General features: G+C 38.8%; 1 protein-coding gene across 1 annotated transcript in view; it reads right to left on the bottom strand.

The window, feature by feature from the left end:
• Nucleotides 1-687: 687 nt before the first annotated feature.
• Nucleotides 688-15,511, bottom strand: part of LOC133564085 (uncharacterized) — a 40,208-nt gene continuing 25,384 nt past the window's right edge. The window contains exons 2-3 of the mRNA XM_061918176.1: nt 1,498-1,638; nt 688-1,437 (exon numbers count right to left, since the gene is read on the bottom strand). Coding sequence (XP_061774160.1) covers nt 1,148-1,437; nt 1,498-1,638 — 431 coding nt within the window. The 3' untranslated portion in view covers nt 688-1,147. The remainder of the gene's footprint in view (nt 1,438-1,497; nt 1,639-15,511) is intronic.

Genomic DNA, 15,511 nt, shown 5'->3' with positions numbered 1-15,511 from the left:
TTCACTACACAGTGTCACCCTCTAGTGGACACACCTTCACCCTCTAGTGGACACACCTTCACCCTCTAGTGGACACACCTTCACCCTCTAGTGGACACACCTTCACCCTCTAGTGGACACACCTTCACCCTCTAGTGGACACACCTTCACTACACAGTGTCACCCTCTAGTGGACACACCTTCACTACACAGTGTCACCCTCTAGTGGACACACCTTCACCCTCTAGTGGACACACCTTCACCCTTTAGTGGACACACCTTCACCCTTTAGTGGACTAAGGTCACCAGAGCTGTGTCTAGAGAGAGTATGGCTGACTTGGTTTCAAAGTTGCTAGCAAACATGGCGCCCTGTGGTCACTTTGAGGGGCTTTTGAACAGTCCTTTACTTGAGTCCCACTGGGTGTGAGTTTTTCCTTGTCCTTATGTGGGCCTACCGAGGATGTGGTAGTGGTTTGTGTTGTGATTTGTGCAGCCCTTTGAGACACTAGTGATTTAGGGCTATATAAGTAAACATTGATTGATTGATTGATAGAGCCTGTGGTTAAAACATCTTTGATTGGTCAAAAGCGCCTTCCACGACTATAGGACGCCATGTTTGCTACCACCTTTGACAGCGAGCTCGCCGCACGACTGACCTCGACTTTGCTGCCCTCTGGTGGTCACGTGTGTGGACAAACTGTAAACGACTTGACTTGAGCATTAAGTTTTAATATGAAAACACACGACTGGCAGGACTTTGATGACACCATCCTTTCTGTAACAGCATCGTTGTCATGGATGTCATTGATTGTGTATCCAGTGAAAACAAACAAAAAGGCCAGCAAAAGATCAATAAAGGTTAAAATAATAAAAATCCTCATTGACTTTAAAAAAGTATTTTTCCACTGAGAGTCACGTGTTTAACGTCTGATCAATTCCAAAGTGTAGAAAAGTTCCGTACAAATATATACAACAAGACATCTTGGGACCATCAGCATCTTCCTCTGACACTGCAGTGCAGTGCTGCCCCCTGCTGGCTCCTGCAGTGCAGTGCTGCCCCCTGCTGGCTCCTGCAGTGCAGTGCTGCCCCCTGCTGGCTCCTGCAGTGCAGTGCTGCCCCCTGCTGGCTCCTGCAGTGCAGTGCTGCCCCCTGCTGGTCCCTGCAGGTTCACTGCTGGCCCGGGCGCTGCAGCAGCTGTCCCACCATGCCCAAGAAGGCCTGGTTGAAGGTGTTGGTGGCGTCCAGCTGCTCCCTCCGCAGGGAGACCTCCATCTCTCTGGCCAGACGCATCTCCTCCAAGGCCAGCTGGAAGTGTTCCGAGCGCTGCTGGAGCTGCATCTCCTGCAGGCGCAGGACGCGCTCCTGCTGCGCCTCGTCCACCCGGTGGTGTCTCAGGTCGGCCGAGTGGATCCGCTGCAGGACGGCCACCAGCTCCGACTCGCGCGTGCCTCTCGGTCCTGGAAACAGGAACTGCTGCTTTCAGCCGCACCGCCGAGCGTCGCCGGCGCCACACTTACTGCGTTTGGGCTTGGCCGGCGCCACCTCGTCTTCCTCCTCGGACTCCGCCTCCGAGGGCTGGGACGGCGTGGGCGTGGCTTCTGCCTTCGGGGCCGAGACGCTTTGGGGGGTGGAGGGCTCCACCAAAGACGGACTTAAGTCTTGAAGAAGAAGAGGAGGAGTCAAGACACTCATTGTTCCAAAAACTGGGGACAATGTGGATTATTATGAAACATTAGACTGCTTTTTACAATATTAAACAACATTTTCAACCAATAACTTTGAAACAATCTTTTACATGACAGGTTTTAAAAACCTACACAAACATCAAAGATGCTCTGATAAAAATAATACTAGTACTAATACTGAGAATAATACTACTACTAATAATAATAACAAAAACAATAATATTAATATCAACAATAAAAATAATAGTAATAATAATAAAAATGGTAACAATAAAAATAACAAAAAAAATTCTAAACAATATAGTAATAATAATAATATAACAATAATCGTACTGATAATAATAATAATAACAACAACAATAAAATAGTAATAATAATCTGATGTATGAGAGCAGACATTGGAGGCGGGCTGAAACTCAGTGGCCAGCCAATTAGAAGCTGGATTGGCTGGAATGTCCTGTGCGGTGTTTCCATTGGCTGGAGGCGTGTCTACGCTGACATGTCCGTCCATGCTAGGCCGCCGTAGGTCACATGACACGCGGGCGAGGAAGGAAGTTTGCTAATGTTAGCGCAAGTTTGTTGGTGACTGTGACATGACCTTTCAAATACAGCTCAGCATTCTGCTTGAAACAGTGACAAAGATCCTCTATAAAACAGGAGTATTCAGCTTGAAACAGTGACAAAGATCCTCTATAAAACAGGAGTATTCAGCTTGAAACAGTGACAAAGATCCTCTATAAAACAGGAGCATTCTGCTTGAAACAGTGACAAAGATCCTCTATAAAACAGGAGCATTCTGCTTAAAACAGTGACAAAGATCCTCTACAAAACAGGAGTATTCAGCTTGAAACAGTGACAAAGATCCTCTACAAAACAGAAGCATACAGCTTGAAACAGTGACAAAGATCCTCTATAAAACAGGAGTATTCAGCTTGAAACAGTGACAAAGATCATCTATAAAACAGGACCATTCAGCTTGAAACAGTGACAAAGATCCTCTATAAAACAGGAGCATTCTGCTTGAAACAGTGACAAAGATCATCTATAAAACAGGAGTATTCAGCTTGAAACAGTGACAAAGATCATCTATAAAACAGGACCATTCAGCTTGAAACAGTGACAAAGATCATCTATAAAACAGGAGTATTCAGCTTGAAACAGTGACAAAGATCCTCTACAAAACAGAAGCATACAGCTTGAAACAGTGACAAAGATCCTCTATAAAACAGGACCATTCAGCTTGAAACAGTGACAAAGATCCTCTATAAAACAGGAGTATTCTGCTTGAAACAGTGACAAAGATCCTCTATAAAACAGGAGTATTCAGCTTGAAACAGTGACAAAAATCCTCTACAAAACAGGAGTATTCAGCTTGAAACAGTGACAAAGATCCTCTATAAAACAGGACCATTCAGCTTGAAACAGTGACAAAGATCCTCTATAAAACAGGAGTATTCAGCTTGAAACAGTGACAAAGATCCTCTACAAAACAGGACCATTCAGCTTGAAACAGTGACAAAGATCATCTATAAAACAGGACCATTCAGCTTGAAACAGTGACAAAGATCCTCTATAAAACAGGAGTATTCAGCTTGAAACAGTGACAAAGATCCTCTATAAAACAGGAGTATTCAGCTTGAAACAGTGACAAAGATCAACTATAAAACAGGAGTATTCAGCTTGAAACAGTGACAAAGATCATCTATAAAACAGGACCATTCAGCTTGAAACAATGACAAAGATCATCTATAAAACAGGAGCATTCAGCTTGAAACAGTGACAAAGATCCTCTACAAAACAGGAGCATTCAGCTTGAAACAGTGACAAAGATCCTCTACAAAACAGAAGCATACAGCTTGAAACAGTGACAAAGATCCTCTATAAAACAGGACCATTCAGCTTGAAACAGTGACAAAGATCCTCTATAAAACAGGAGTATTCAGCTTGAAACAGTGACAAAGATCCTCTATAAAACAGGAGTATTCAGCTTGAAACAGTGACAAAGATCCTCTATAAAACAGGAGTATTCAGCTTGAAACAGTGACAAAGATCCTCTATAAAACAGGAGTATTCAGCTTGAAACAGTGACAAAGATCCTCTATAAAACAGGAGTATTCAGCTTGAAACAGTGACAAAGATCCTCTATAAAACAGGAGTATTCAGCTTGAAACAGTGACAAAGATCATCTATAAAACAGGAGTATTCAGTTTGAAACAGTGACAAAGATCCTCTATAAAACAGGAGTATTCAGCTTGAAACAGTGACAAAGATCATCTATAAAACAGGAGTATTCAGCTTGAAACAGTGACAAAGATCCTCTATAAAACAGGAGTATTCAGCTTGAAACAGTGACAAAGATCCTCTATAAAACAGGAGTATTCAGCTTGAAACAGTGACAAAGATCCTCTATAAAACAGGAGCATACAGCTTGAAACAGTGACAAAGATCATCTATAAAACAGGAGTATTCAGCTTGAAACAGTGACAAAGATCCTCTATAAAACAGGAGTATTCAGCTTGAAACAGTGACAAAGATCCTTTATAAAACAGGAGTATTCAGCTTGAAACAGTGACAAAGATCCTCTATAAAACAGGACCATTCAGCTTGAAACAGTGACAAAGATCCTCTATAAAACAGGACCATTCAGCTTGAAACAGTGACAAAGATCCTCTATAAAACAGGAGTATTCAGCTTGAAACAGTGACAAAGATCATCTATAAAACAGGACCATTCAGCTTGAAACAGTGACAAAGATCCTCTATAAAACAGGAGTATTCAGCTTGAAACAGTGACAAAGATCCTCTACAAAACAGAAGCATACAGCTTGAAACAGTGACAAAGATCCTCTATAAAACAGGACCATTCAGCTTGAAACAGTGACAAAGATCATCTATAAAACAGGAGTATTCAGCTTGAAACAGTGACAAAGATCCTCTATAAAACAGGACCATTCAGCTTGAAACAGTGACAAAGATCATCTATAAAACAGGAGTATTCAGCTTGAAACAGTGACAAAGATCCTCTATAAAACAGGAGTATTCAGCTTGAAACAGTGACAAAGATCCTCTATAAAACAGGAGTATTCAGCTTGAAACAGTGACAAAGATCATCTATATAACAGGACCATTCAGCTTGAAACAGTGACAAAGATCATCTATAAAACAGGACCATTCAGCTTGAAACAGTGACAAAGATCCTCTATAAAACAGGAGTATTCAGCTTGAAACAGTGACAAAGATCATCTACAAAACAGGAGTATTCAGCTTGAAACAGTGACAAAGATCCTCTATAAAACAGGAGTATTCAGCTTGAAACAGTGACAAAGATCCTCTATAAAACAGGACCATTCAGCTTGAAACAGTGACAAAGATCCTCTACGAAACAGGAGCATTCAGCTTGAAACAGTGACAAAGATCATCTATAAAACAGGAGTATTCAGCTTGAAACAGTGACAAAGATCCTCTATAAAACAGGAGCATTCAGCTTGAAACAGTGACAAAGATCCTCTACAAAACAGAAGCATACAGCTTGAAACAGTGACAAAGATTCTCTATAAAACAGGAGTATTCAGCTTGAAACAGTGACAAAGATCCTCTATAAAACAGGAGCATTCAGCTTGAAACAGTGACAAAGATCATCTATAAAACAGGAGTATTCAGCTTGAAACAGTGACAAAGATCTTCTACAAAACAGGAGTATTCAGCTTGAAACAGTGACAAAGATCCTCTATAAAACAGGACCATTCAGCTTGAAACAGTGACAAAGATCATCTATAAAACAGGAGTATTCAGCTTGAAACAGTGACAAAGATCCTCTATAAAACAGGAGCATTCTGCTTGAAACAGTGACAAAGATCATCTATAAAACAGGAGTATTCAGCTTGAAACAGTGACAAAGATCATCTATAAAACAGGAGTATTCAGCTTGAAACAGTGACAAAGATCATCTATAAAACAGGAGTATTCAGCTTGAAACAGTGACAAAGATCCTCTACAAAACAGGAGCATTCAGCTTGAAACAGTGACAAAGATCCTCTATAAAACAGAAGCATACAGCTTGAAACAGTGACAAAGATCCTCTACAAAACAGGAGTATTCAGCTTGAAACAGTGACAAAGATCCTCTATAAAACAGGACCATTCAGCTTGAAACAGTGACAAAGATCCTCTACAAAACAGGAGCATTCAGCTTGAAACAGTGACAAAGATCCTCTATAAAACAGAAGCATACAGCTTGAAACAGTGACAAAGATCCTCTATTAAACAGGACCATTCAGCTTGAAACAGTGACAAAGATCATCTATAAAACAGGAGTATTCAGCTTGAAACAGTGACAAAGATCCTCTATAAAACAGGAGTATTCAGCTTGAAACAGTGACAAAGATCCTCTATAAAACAGGAGTATTCAGCTTGAAACAGTGACAAAGATCCTCTATAAAACAGGAGTATTCAGCTTGAAACAGTGACAAAGATCCTCTATAAAACAGGACCATTCAGCTTGAAACAGTGACAAAGATCCTCTATAAAACAGGACCATTCAGCTTGAAACAGTGACAAAGATCCTCTATAAAACAGGAGTATTCAGCTTGAAACAGTGACAAAGATCCTCTATAAAACAGGACCATTCAGCTTGAAACAGTGACAAAGATCCTCTATAAAACAGGAGTATTCAGCTTGAAACAGTGACAAAGATCCTCTATAAAACAGGACCATTCAGCTTGAAACAGTGACAAAGATCCTCTATAAAACAGGAGTATTCAGCTTGAAACAGTGACAAAGATCCTCTATAAAACAGGACCATTCAGCTTGAAACAGTGACAAAGATCCTCTATAAAACAGGACCATTCAGCTTGAAACAGTGACAAAGATCATCTATAAAACAGGAGTATTCAGCTTGAAACAGTGACAAAGATCCTCTATAAAACAGGACCATTCAGCTTGAAACAGTGACAAAGATCATCTATAAAACAGGAGTATTCAGCTTGAAACAGTGACAAAGATCCTCTATAAAACAGGAGTATTCAGCTTGAAACAGTGACAAAGATCCTCTATAAAACAGGAGTATTCAGCTTGAAACAGTGACAAAGATCATCTATATAACAGGACCATTCAGCTTGAAACAGTGACAAAGATCATCTATAAAACAGGACCATTCAGCTTGAAACAGTGACAAAGATCCTCTATAAAACAGGAGTATTCAGCTTGAAACAGTGACAAAGATCATCTACAAAACAGGAGTATTCAGCTTGAAACAGTGACAAAGATCCTCTATAAAACAGGAGTATTCAGCTTGAAACAGTGACAAAGATCCTCTATAAAACAGGACCATTCAGCTTGAAACAGTGACAAAGATCCTCTACGAAACAGGAGCATTCAGCTTGAAACAGTGACAAAGATCATCTATAAAACAGGAGTATTCAGCTTGAAACAGTGACAAAGATCCTCTATAAAACAGGAGCATTCAGCTTGAAACAGTGACAAAGATCCTCTACAAAACAGAAGCATACAGCTTGAAACAGTGACAAAGATTCTCTATAAAACAGGAGTATTCAGCTTGAAACAGTGACAAAGATCCTCTATAAAACAGGAGCATTCAGCTTGAAACAGTGACAAAGATCAACTATAAAACAGGAGTATTCAGCTTGAAACAGTGACAAAGATCATCTATAAAACAGGACCATTCAGCTTGAAACAGTGACAAAGATCATCTATAAAACAGGAGTATTCAGCTTGAAACAGTGACAAAGATCTTCTACAAAACAGGAGTATTCAGCTTGAAACAGTGACAAAGATCCTCTATAAAACAGGACCATTCAGCTTGAAACAGTGACAAAGATCATCTATAAAACAGGAGTATTCAGCTTGAAACAGTGACAAAGATCCTCTATAAAACAGGAGCATTCTGCTTGAAACAGTGACAAAGATCATCTATAAAACAGGAGTATTCAGCTTGAAACAGTGACAAAGATCATCTATAAAACAGGAGTATTCAGCTTGAAACAGTGACAAAGATCATCTATAAAACAGGAGTATTCAGCTTGAAACAGTGACAAAGATCCTCTACAAAACAGGAGCATTCAGCTTGAAACAGTGACAAAGATCCTCTATAAAACAGAAGCATACAGCTTGAAACAGTGACAAAGATCCTCTACAAAACAGGAGTATTCAGCTTGAAACAGTGACAAAGATCCTCTATAAAACAGGACCATTCAGCTTGAAACAGTGACAAAGATCCTCTACAAAACAGGAGCATTCAGCTTGAAACAGTGACAAAGATCCTCTATAAAACAGAAGCATACAGCTTGAAACAGTGACAAAGATCCTCTATTAAACAGGACCATTCAGCTTGAAACAGTGACAAAGATCATCTATAAAACAGGAGTATTCAGCTTGAAACAGTGACAAAGATCCTCTATAAAACAGGAGTATTCAGCTTGAAACAGTGACAAAGATCCTCTATAAAACAGGAGTATTCAGCTTGAAACAGTGACAAAGATCCTCTATAAAACAGGAGTATTCAGCTTGAAACAGTGACAAAGATCCTCTATAAAACAGGACCATTCAGCTTGAAACAGTGACAAAGATCCTCTATAAAACAGGAGCATACAGCTTGAAACAGTGACAAAGATCCTCTACAAAACAGGAGTATTCAGCTTGAAACAGTGACAAAGATCCTCTATAAAACAGGAGTATTCAGCTTGAAACAGTGACAAAGATCCTCTACAAAACAGGAGCATTCTGCTTGAAACAGTGACAAAGATCCTCTACAAAACAGGAGTATTCAGCTTGAAACAGTGACAAAGATCCTCTATAAAACAGGACCATTCAGCTTGAAACAGTGACAAAGATCCTCTACGAAACAGGAGCATTCAGCTTGAAACAGTGACAAAGATCATCTATAAAACAGGAGTATTCAGCTTGAAACAGTGACAAAGATCCTCTATAAAACAGGAGCATTCAGCTTGAAACAGTGACAAAGATCCTCTACAAAACAGAAGCATACAGCTTGAAACAGTGACAAAGATCCTCTATAAAACAGGACCATTCAGCTTGAAACAGTGACAAAGATCATCTATAAAACAGGAGTATTCAGCTTGAAACAGTGACAAAGATCCTCTATAAAACAGGAGTATTCAGCTTGAAACAGTGACAAAGATCCTCTATAAAACAGGAGCATTCAGCTTGAAACAGTGACAAAGATCAACTATAAAACAGGAGTATTCAGCTTGAAACAGTGACAAAGATCATCTATAAAACAGGACCATTCAGCTTGAAACAGTGACAAAGATCCTCTACAAAACAGAAGCATACAGCTTGAAACAGTGACAAAGATCCTCTATAAAACAGGACCATTCAGCTTGAAACAGTGACAAAGATCATCTATAAAACAGGAGTATTCAGCTTGAAACAGTGACAAAGATCCTCTATAAAACAGGACCATTCTGCTTGAAACAGTGACAAAGATCCTCTATAAAACAGGAGTATTCAGCTTGAAACAGTGACAAAGATCCTCTACAAAACAGGACCATTCAGCTTGAAACAGTGACAAAGATCCTCTACAAAACAGGAGTATTCAGCTTGAAACAGTGACAAAGATCCTCTATAAAACAGGAGTATTCAGCTTGAAACAGTGACAAAGATCCTCTATAAAACAGGAGCATTCAGCTTGAAACAGTGACAAAGATCCTCTATAAAACAGGAGTATTCAGCTTGAAACAGTGACAAAGATCCTCTATAAAACAGGAGCATTCAGCTTGAAACAGTGACAAAGATCCTCTACAAAACAGAAGCATACAGCTTGAAACAGTGACAAAGATCCTCTATAAAACAGGACCATTCAGCTTGAAACAGTGACAAAGATCATCTATAAAACAGGAGTATTCAGCTTGAAACAGTGACAAAGATCCTCTATAAAACAGGACCATTCTGCTTGAAACAGTGACAAAGATCCTCTATAAAACAGGAGTATTCAGCTTGAAACAGTGACAAAGATCCTCTATAAAACAGGAGTATTCAGCTTGAAACAGTGACAAAGATCCTCTATAAAACAGGAGTATTCAGCTTGAAACAGTGACAAAGATCCTCTATAAAACAGGAGTATTCAGCTTGAAACAGTGACAAAGATCATCTATAAAACAGGACCATTCAGCTTGAAACAGTGACAAAGATCCTCTATAAAACAGGAGTATTCAGCTTGAAACAGTGACAAAGATCCTCTATAAAACAGGAGTATTCAGCTTGAAACAGTGACAAAGATCCTCTATAAAACAGGAGTATTCAGCTTGAAACAGTGACAAAGATCCTCTATAAAACAGGAGTATTCAGCTTGAAACAGTGACAAAGATCCTCTACAAAACAGGAGTATTCAGCTTGAAACAGTGACAAAGATCATCTATAAAACAGGACCATTCAGCTTGAAACAGTGACAAAGATCCTCTACAAAACAGGAGTATTCAGCTTGAAACAGTGAGAAAGATCCTCTATAAAACAGGAGTATTCAGCTTGAAACAGTGACAAAGATCCTCTACAAAACAGGACCATTCAGCTTGAAACAGTGACAAAGATCCTCTACAAAACAGGAGTATTCAGCTTGAAACAGTGACAAAGATCCTCTATAAAACAGGAGTATTCAGCTTGAAACAGTGACAAAGATCCTCTATAAAACAGGAGTATTCAGCTTGAAACAGTGACAAAGATCCTCTATAAAACAGGAGTATTCAGCTTGAAACAGTGACAAAGATCCTCTATAAAACAGGAGTATTCAGCTTGAAACAGTGACAAAGATCCTCTACAAAACAGGAGTATTCAGCTTGAAACAGTGACAAAGATCATCTATAAAACAGGACCATTCAGCTTGAAACAGTGACAAAGATCCTCTACAAAACAGGAGTATTCAGCTTGAAACAGTGACAAAGATCCTCTATAAAACAGGAGTATTCAGCTTGAAACAGTGACAAAGATCATCTATAAAACAGGACCATTCAGCTTGAAACAGTGACAAAGATCATCTACAAAACAGGAGTATTCAGCTTGAAACAGTGACAAAGATCCTCTACAAAACAGGAGCATTCAGCTTGAAACAGTGACAAAGATCCTCTATAAAACAGGAGTATTCTGCTTGAAACAGTGACAAAGATCCTCTATAAAACAGGACCATTCTGCTTGAAACAGTGACAAAGATCCTCTACAAAACAGGAGTATTCTGCTTGAAACAGTGACAAAGATCCTCTATAAAACAGGAGTATTCAGCTTGAAACAGTGACAAAGATCCTCTACAAAACAGGAGCATTCAGCTTGAAACAGTGACAAAGATCCTCTACAAAACAGGAGTATTCTGCTTGAAACAGTGACAAAGATCCTCTACAAAACAGGAGTATTCAGCTTGAAACAGTGACAAAGATCCTCTATAAAACAGGAGTATTCAGCTTGAAACAGTGACAAAGATCCTCTATAAAACAGGAGTATTCAGCTTGAAACAGTGACAAAGATCCTCTATAAAACAGGAGTATTCAGCTTGAAACAGTGACAAAGATCCTCTACAAAACAGGAGTATTCAGCTTGAAACAGTGACAAAGATCCTCTATAAAACAGGAGTATTCAGCTTGAAACAGTGACAAAGATCCTCTATAAAACAGGAGTATTCAGCTTGAAACAGTGACAAAGATCCTCTATAAAACAGGAGTATTCAGCTTGAAACAGTGACAAAGATCCTCTATAAAACAGGAGTATTCAGCTTGAAACAGTGACAAAGATCCTCTATAAAACAGGAGTATTCAGCTTGAAACAGTGACAAAGATCCTCTATAAAACAGGAGTATTCAGCTTGAAACAGTGACAAAGATCCTCTATAAAACAGGAGTATTCAGCTTGAAACAGTGACAAAGATCATCTACAAAACAGGAGTATTCAGCTTGAAACAGTGACAAAGATCCTCTATAAAACAGGACCATTCAGCTTGAAACAGTGACAAAGATCATCTATAAAACAGGAGTATTCAGCTTGAAACAGTGACAAAGATCATCTATAAAACAGGACCATTCAGCTTGAAACAGTGACAAAGATCCTCTACAAAACAGAAGCATACAGCTTGAAACAGTGACAAAGATCCTCTATAAAACAGGACCATTCAGCTTGAAACAGTGACAAAGATCATCTATAAAACAGGAGTATTCAGCTTGAAACAGTGACAAAGATCCTCTATAAAACAGGACCATTCTGCTTGAAACAGTGACAAAGATCCTCTATAAAACAGGAGTATTCAGCTTGAAACAGTGACAAAGATCCTCTACAAAACAGGACCATTCAGCTTGAAACAGTGACAAAGATCCTCTACAAAACAGGAGTATTCAGCTTGAAACAGTGACAAAGATCCTCTACAAAACAGGACCATTCAGCTTGAAACAGTGACAAAGATCCTCTACAAAACAGGAGTATTCAGCTTGAAACAGTGACAAAGATCCTCTATAAAACAGGAGTATTCAGCTTGAAACAGTGACAAAGATCCTCTATAAAACAGGAGCATTCAGCTTGAAACAGTGACAAAGATCCTCTACAAAACAGAAGCATACAGCTTGAAACAGTGACAAAGATTCTCTATAAAACAGGAGTATTCAGCTTGAAACAGTGACAAAGATCCTCTATAAAACAGGAGCATTCAGCTTGAAACAGTGACAAAGATCATCTATAAAACAGGAGTATTCAGCTTGAAACAGTGACAAAGATCCTCTATAAAACAGGACCATTCAGCTTGAAACAGTGACAAAGATCATCTATAAAACAGGAGTATTCAGCTTGAAACAGTGACAAAGATCCTCTATAAAACAGGAGCATTCTGCTTGAAACAGTGACAAAGATCATCTATAAAACAGGAGTATTCAGCTTGAAACAGTGACAAAGATCATCTATAAAACAGGAGTATTCAGCTTGAAACAGTGACAAAGATCATCTATAAAACAGGAGTATTCAGCTTGAAACAGTGACAAAGATCCTCTACAAAACAGGAGCATTCAGCTTGAAACAGTGACAAAGATCCTCTATAAAACAGAAGCATACAGCTTGAAACAGTGACAAAGATCCTCTACAAAACAGGAGTATTCAGCTTGAAACAGTGACAAAGATCCTCTATAAAACAGGACCATTCAGCTTGAAACAGTGACAAAGATCCTCTACAAAACAGGAGCATTCAGCTTGAAACAGTGACAAAGATCCTCTATAAAACAGAAGCATACAGCTTGAAACAGTGACAAAGATCCTCTATTAAACAGGACCATTCAGCTTGAAACAGTGACAAAGATCATCTATAAAACAGGAGTATTCAGCTTGAAACAGTGACAAAGATCCTCTATAAAACAGGAGTATTCAGCTTGAAACAGTGACAAAGATCCTCTATAAAACAGGAGTATTCAGCTTGAAACAGTGACAAAGATCCTCTATAAAACAGGAGTATTCAGCTTGAAACAGTGACAAAGATCCTCTATAAAACAGGACCATTCAGCTTGAAACAGTGACAAAGATCCTCTATAAAACAGGACCATTCAGCTTGAAACAGTGACAAAGATCCTCTATAAAACAGGAGTATTCAGCTTGAAACAGTGACAAAGATCCTCTATAAAACAGGACCATTCAGCTTGAAACAGTGACAAAGATCCTCTATAAAACAGGAGTATTCAGCTTGAAACAGTGACAAAGATCCTCTATAAAACAGGACCATTCAGCTTGAAACAGTGACAAAGATCCTCTATAAAACAGGAGTATTCAGCTTGAAACAGTGACAAAGATCCTCTATAAAACAGGACCATTCAGCTTGAAACAGTGACAAAGATCCTCTATAAAACAGGACCATTCAGCTTGAAACAGTGACAAAGATCATCTATAAAACAGGAGTATTCAGCTTGAAACAGTGACAAAGATCCTCTATAAAACAGGACCATTCAGCTTGAAACAGTGACAAAGATCATCTATAAAACAGGAGTATTCAGCTTGAAACAGTGACAAAGATCCTCTATAAAACAGGAGTATTCAGCTTGAAACAGTGACAAAGATCCTCTATAAAACAGGAGTATTCAGCTTGAAACAGTGACAAAGATCATCTATATAACAGGACCATTCAGCTTGAAACAGTGACAAAGATCATCTATAAAACAGGACCATTCAGCTTGAAACAGTGACAAAGATCCTCTATAAAACAGGAGTATTCAGCTTGAAACAGTGACAAAGATCATCTACAAAACAGGAGTATTCAGCTTGAAACAGTGACAAAGATCCTCTATAAAACAGGAGTATTCAGCTTGAAACAGTGACAAAGATCCTCTATAAAACAGGACCATTCAGCTTGAAACAGTGACAAAGATCCTCTACGAAACAGGAGCATTCAGCTTGAAACAGTGACAAAGATCATCTATAAAACAGGAGTATTCAGCTTGAAACAGTGACAAAGATCCTCTATAAAACAGGAGCATTCAGCTTGAAACAGTGACAAAGATCCTCTACAAAACAGAAGCATACAGCTTGAAACAGTGACAAAGATTCTCTATAAAACAGGAGTATTCAGCTTGAAACAGTGACAAAGATCCTCTATAAAACAGGAGCATTCAGCTTGAAACAGTGACAAAGATCAACTATAAAACAGGAGTATTCAGCTTGAAACAGTGACAAAGATCATCTATAAAACAGGACCATTCAGCTTGAAACAGTGACAAAGATCATCTATAAAACAGGAGTATTCAGCTTGAAACAGTGACAAAGATCTTCTACAAAACAGGAGTATTCAGCTTGAAACAGTGACAAAGATCCTCTATAAAACAGGACCATTCAGCTTGAAACAGTGACAAAGATCATCTATAAAACAGGAGTATTCAGCTTGAAACAGTGACAAAGATCCTCTATAAAACAGGAGCATTCTGCTTGAAACAGTGACAAAGATCATCTATAAAACAGGAGTATTCAGCTTGAAACAGTGACAAAGATCATCTATAAAACAGGAGTATTCAGCTTGAAACAGTGACAAAGATCATCTATAAAACAGGAGTATTCAGCTTGAAACAGTGACAAAGATCCTCTACAAAACAGGAGCATTCAGCTTGAAACAGTGACAAAGATCCTCTATAAAACAGAAGCATACAGCTTGAAACAGTGACAAAGATCCTCTACAAAACAGGAGTATTCAGCTTGAAACAGTGACAAAGATCCTCTATAAAACAGGACCATTCAGCTTGAAACAGTGACAAAGATCCTCTACAAAACAGGAGCATTCAGCTTGAAACAGTGACAAAGATCCTCTATAAAACAGAAGCATACAGCTTGAAACAGTGACAAAGATCCTCTATTAAACAGGACCATTCAGCTTGAAACAGTGACAAAGATCATCTATAAAACAGGAGTATTCAGCTTGAAACAGTGACAAAGATCCTCTATAAAACAGGAGTATTCAGCTTGAAACAGTGACAAAGATCCTCTATAAAACAGGAGTATTCAGCTTGAAACAGTGACAAAGATCCTCTATAAAACAGGAGTATTCAGCTTGAAACAGTGACAAAGATCCTCTATAAAACAGGACCATTCAGCTTGAAACAGTGACAAAGATCCTCTATAAAACAGGAGCATACAGCTTGAAACAGTGACAAAGATCCTCTACAAAACAGGAGTATTCAGCTTGAAACAGTGACAAAGATCCTCTATAAAACAGGAGTATTCAGCTTGAAACAGTGACAAAGATCCTCTACAAAACAGGAGCATTCTGCTTGAAACAGTGACAAAGATCCTCTACAAAACAGGAGTATTCAGCTTGAAACAGTGACAAAGATCCTCTATAAAACAGGACCATTCAGCTTGAAACAGTGACAAAGATCCT

The sequence above is a fragment of the Nerophis ophidion genome, linkage group LG13 (genome assembly GCF_033978795.1).
Source record: "Nerophis ophidion isolate RoL-2023_Sa linkage group LG13, RoL_Noph_v1.0, whole genome shotgun sequence".
Taxonomy (NCBI): Eukaryota; Metazoa; Chordata; class Actinopteri; order Syngnathiformes; family Syngnathidae; genus Nerophis; species Nerophis ophidion.
The sequence above is the reverse complement of the archived record's forward strand: the minus strand, read 5'-3'. Positions and strand labels throughout refer to the sequence as shown.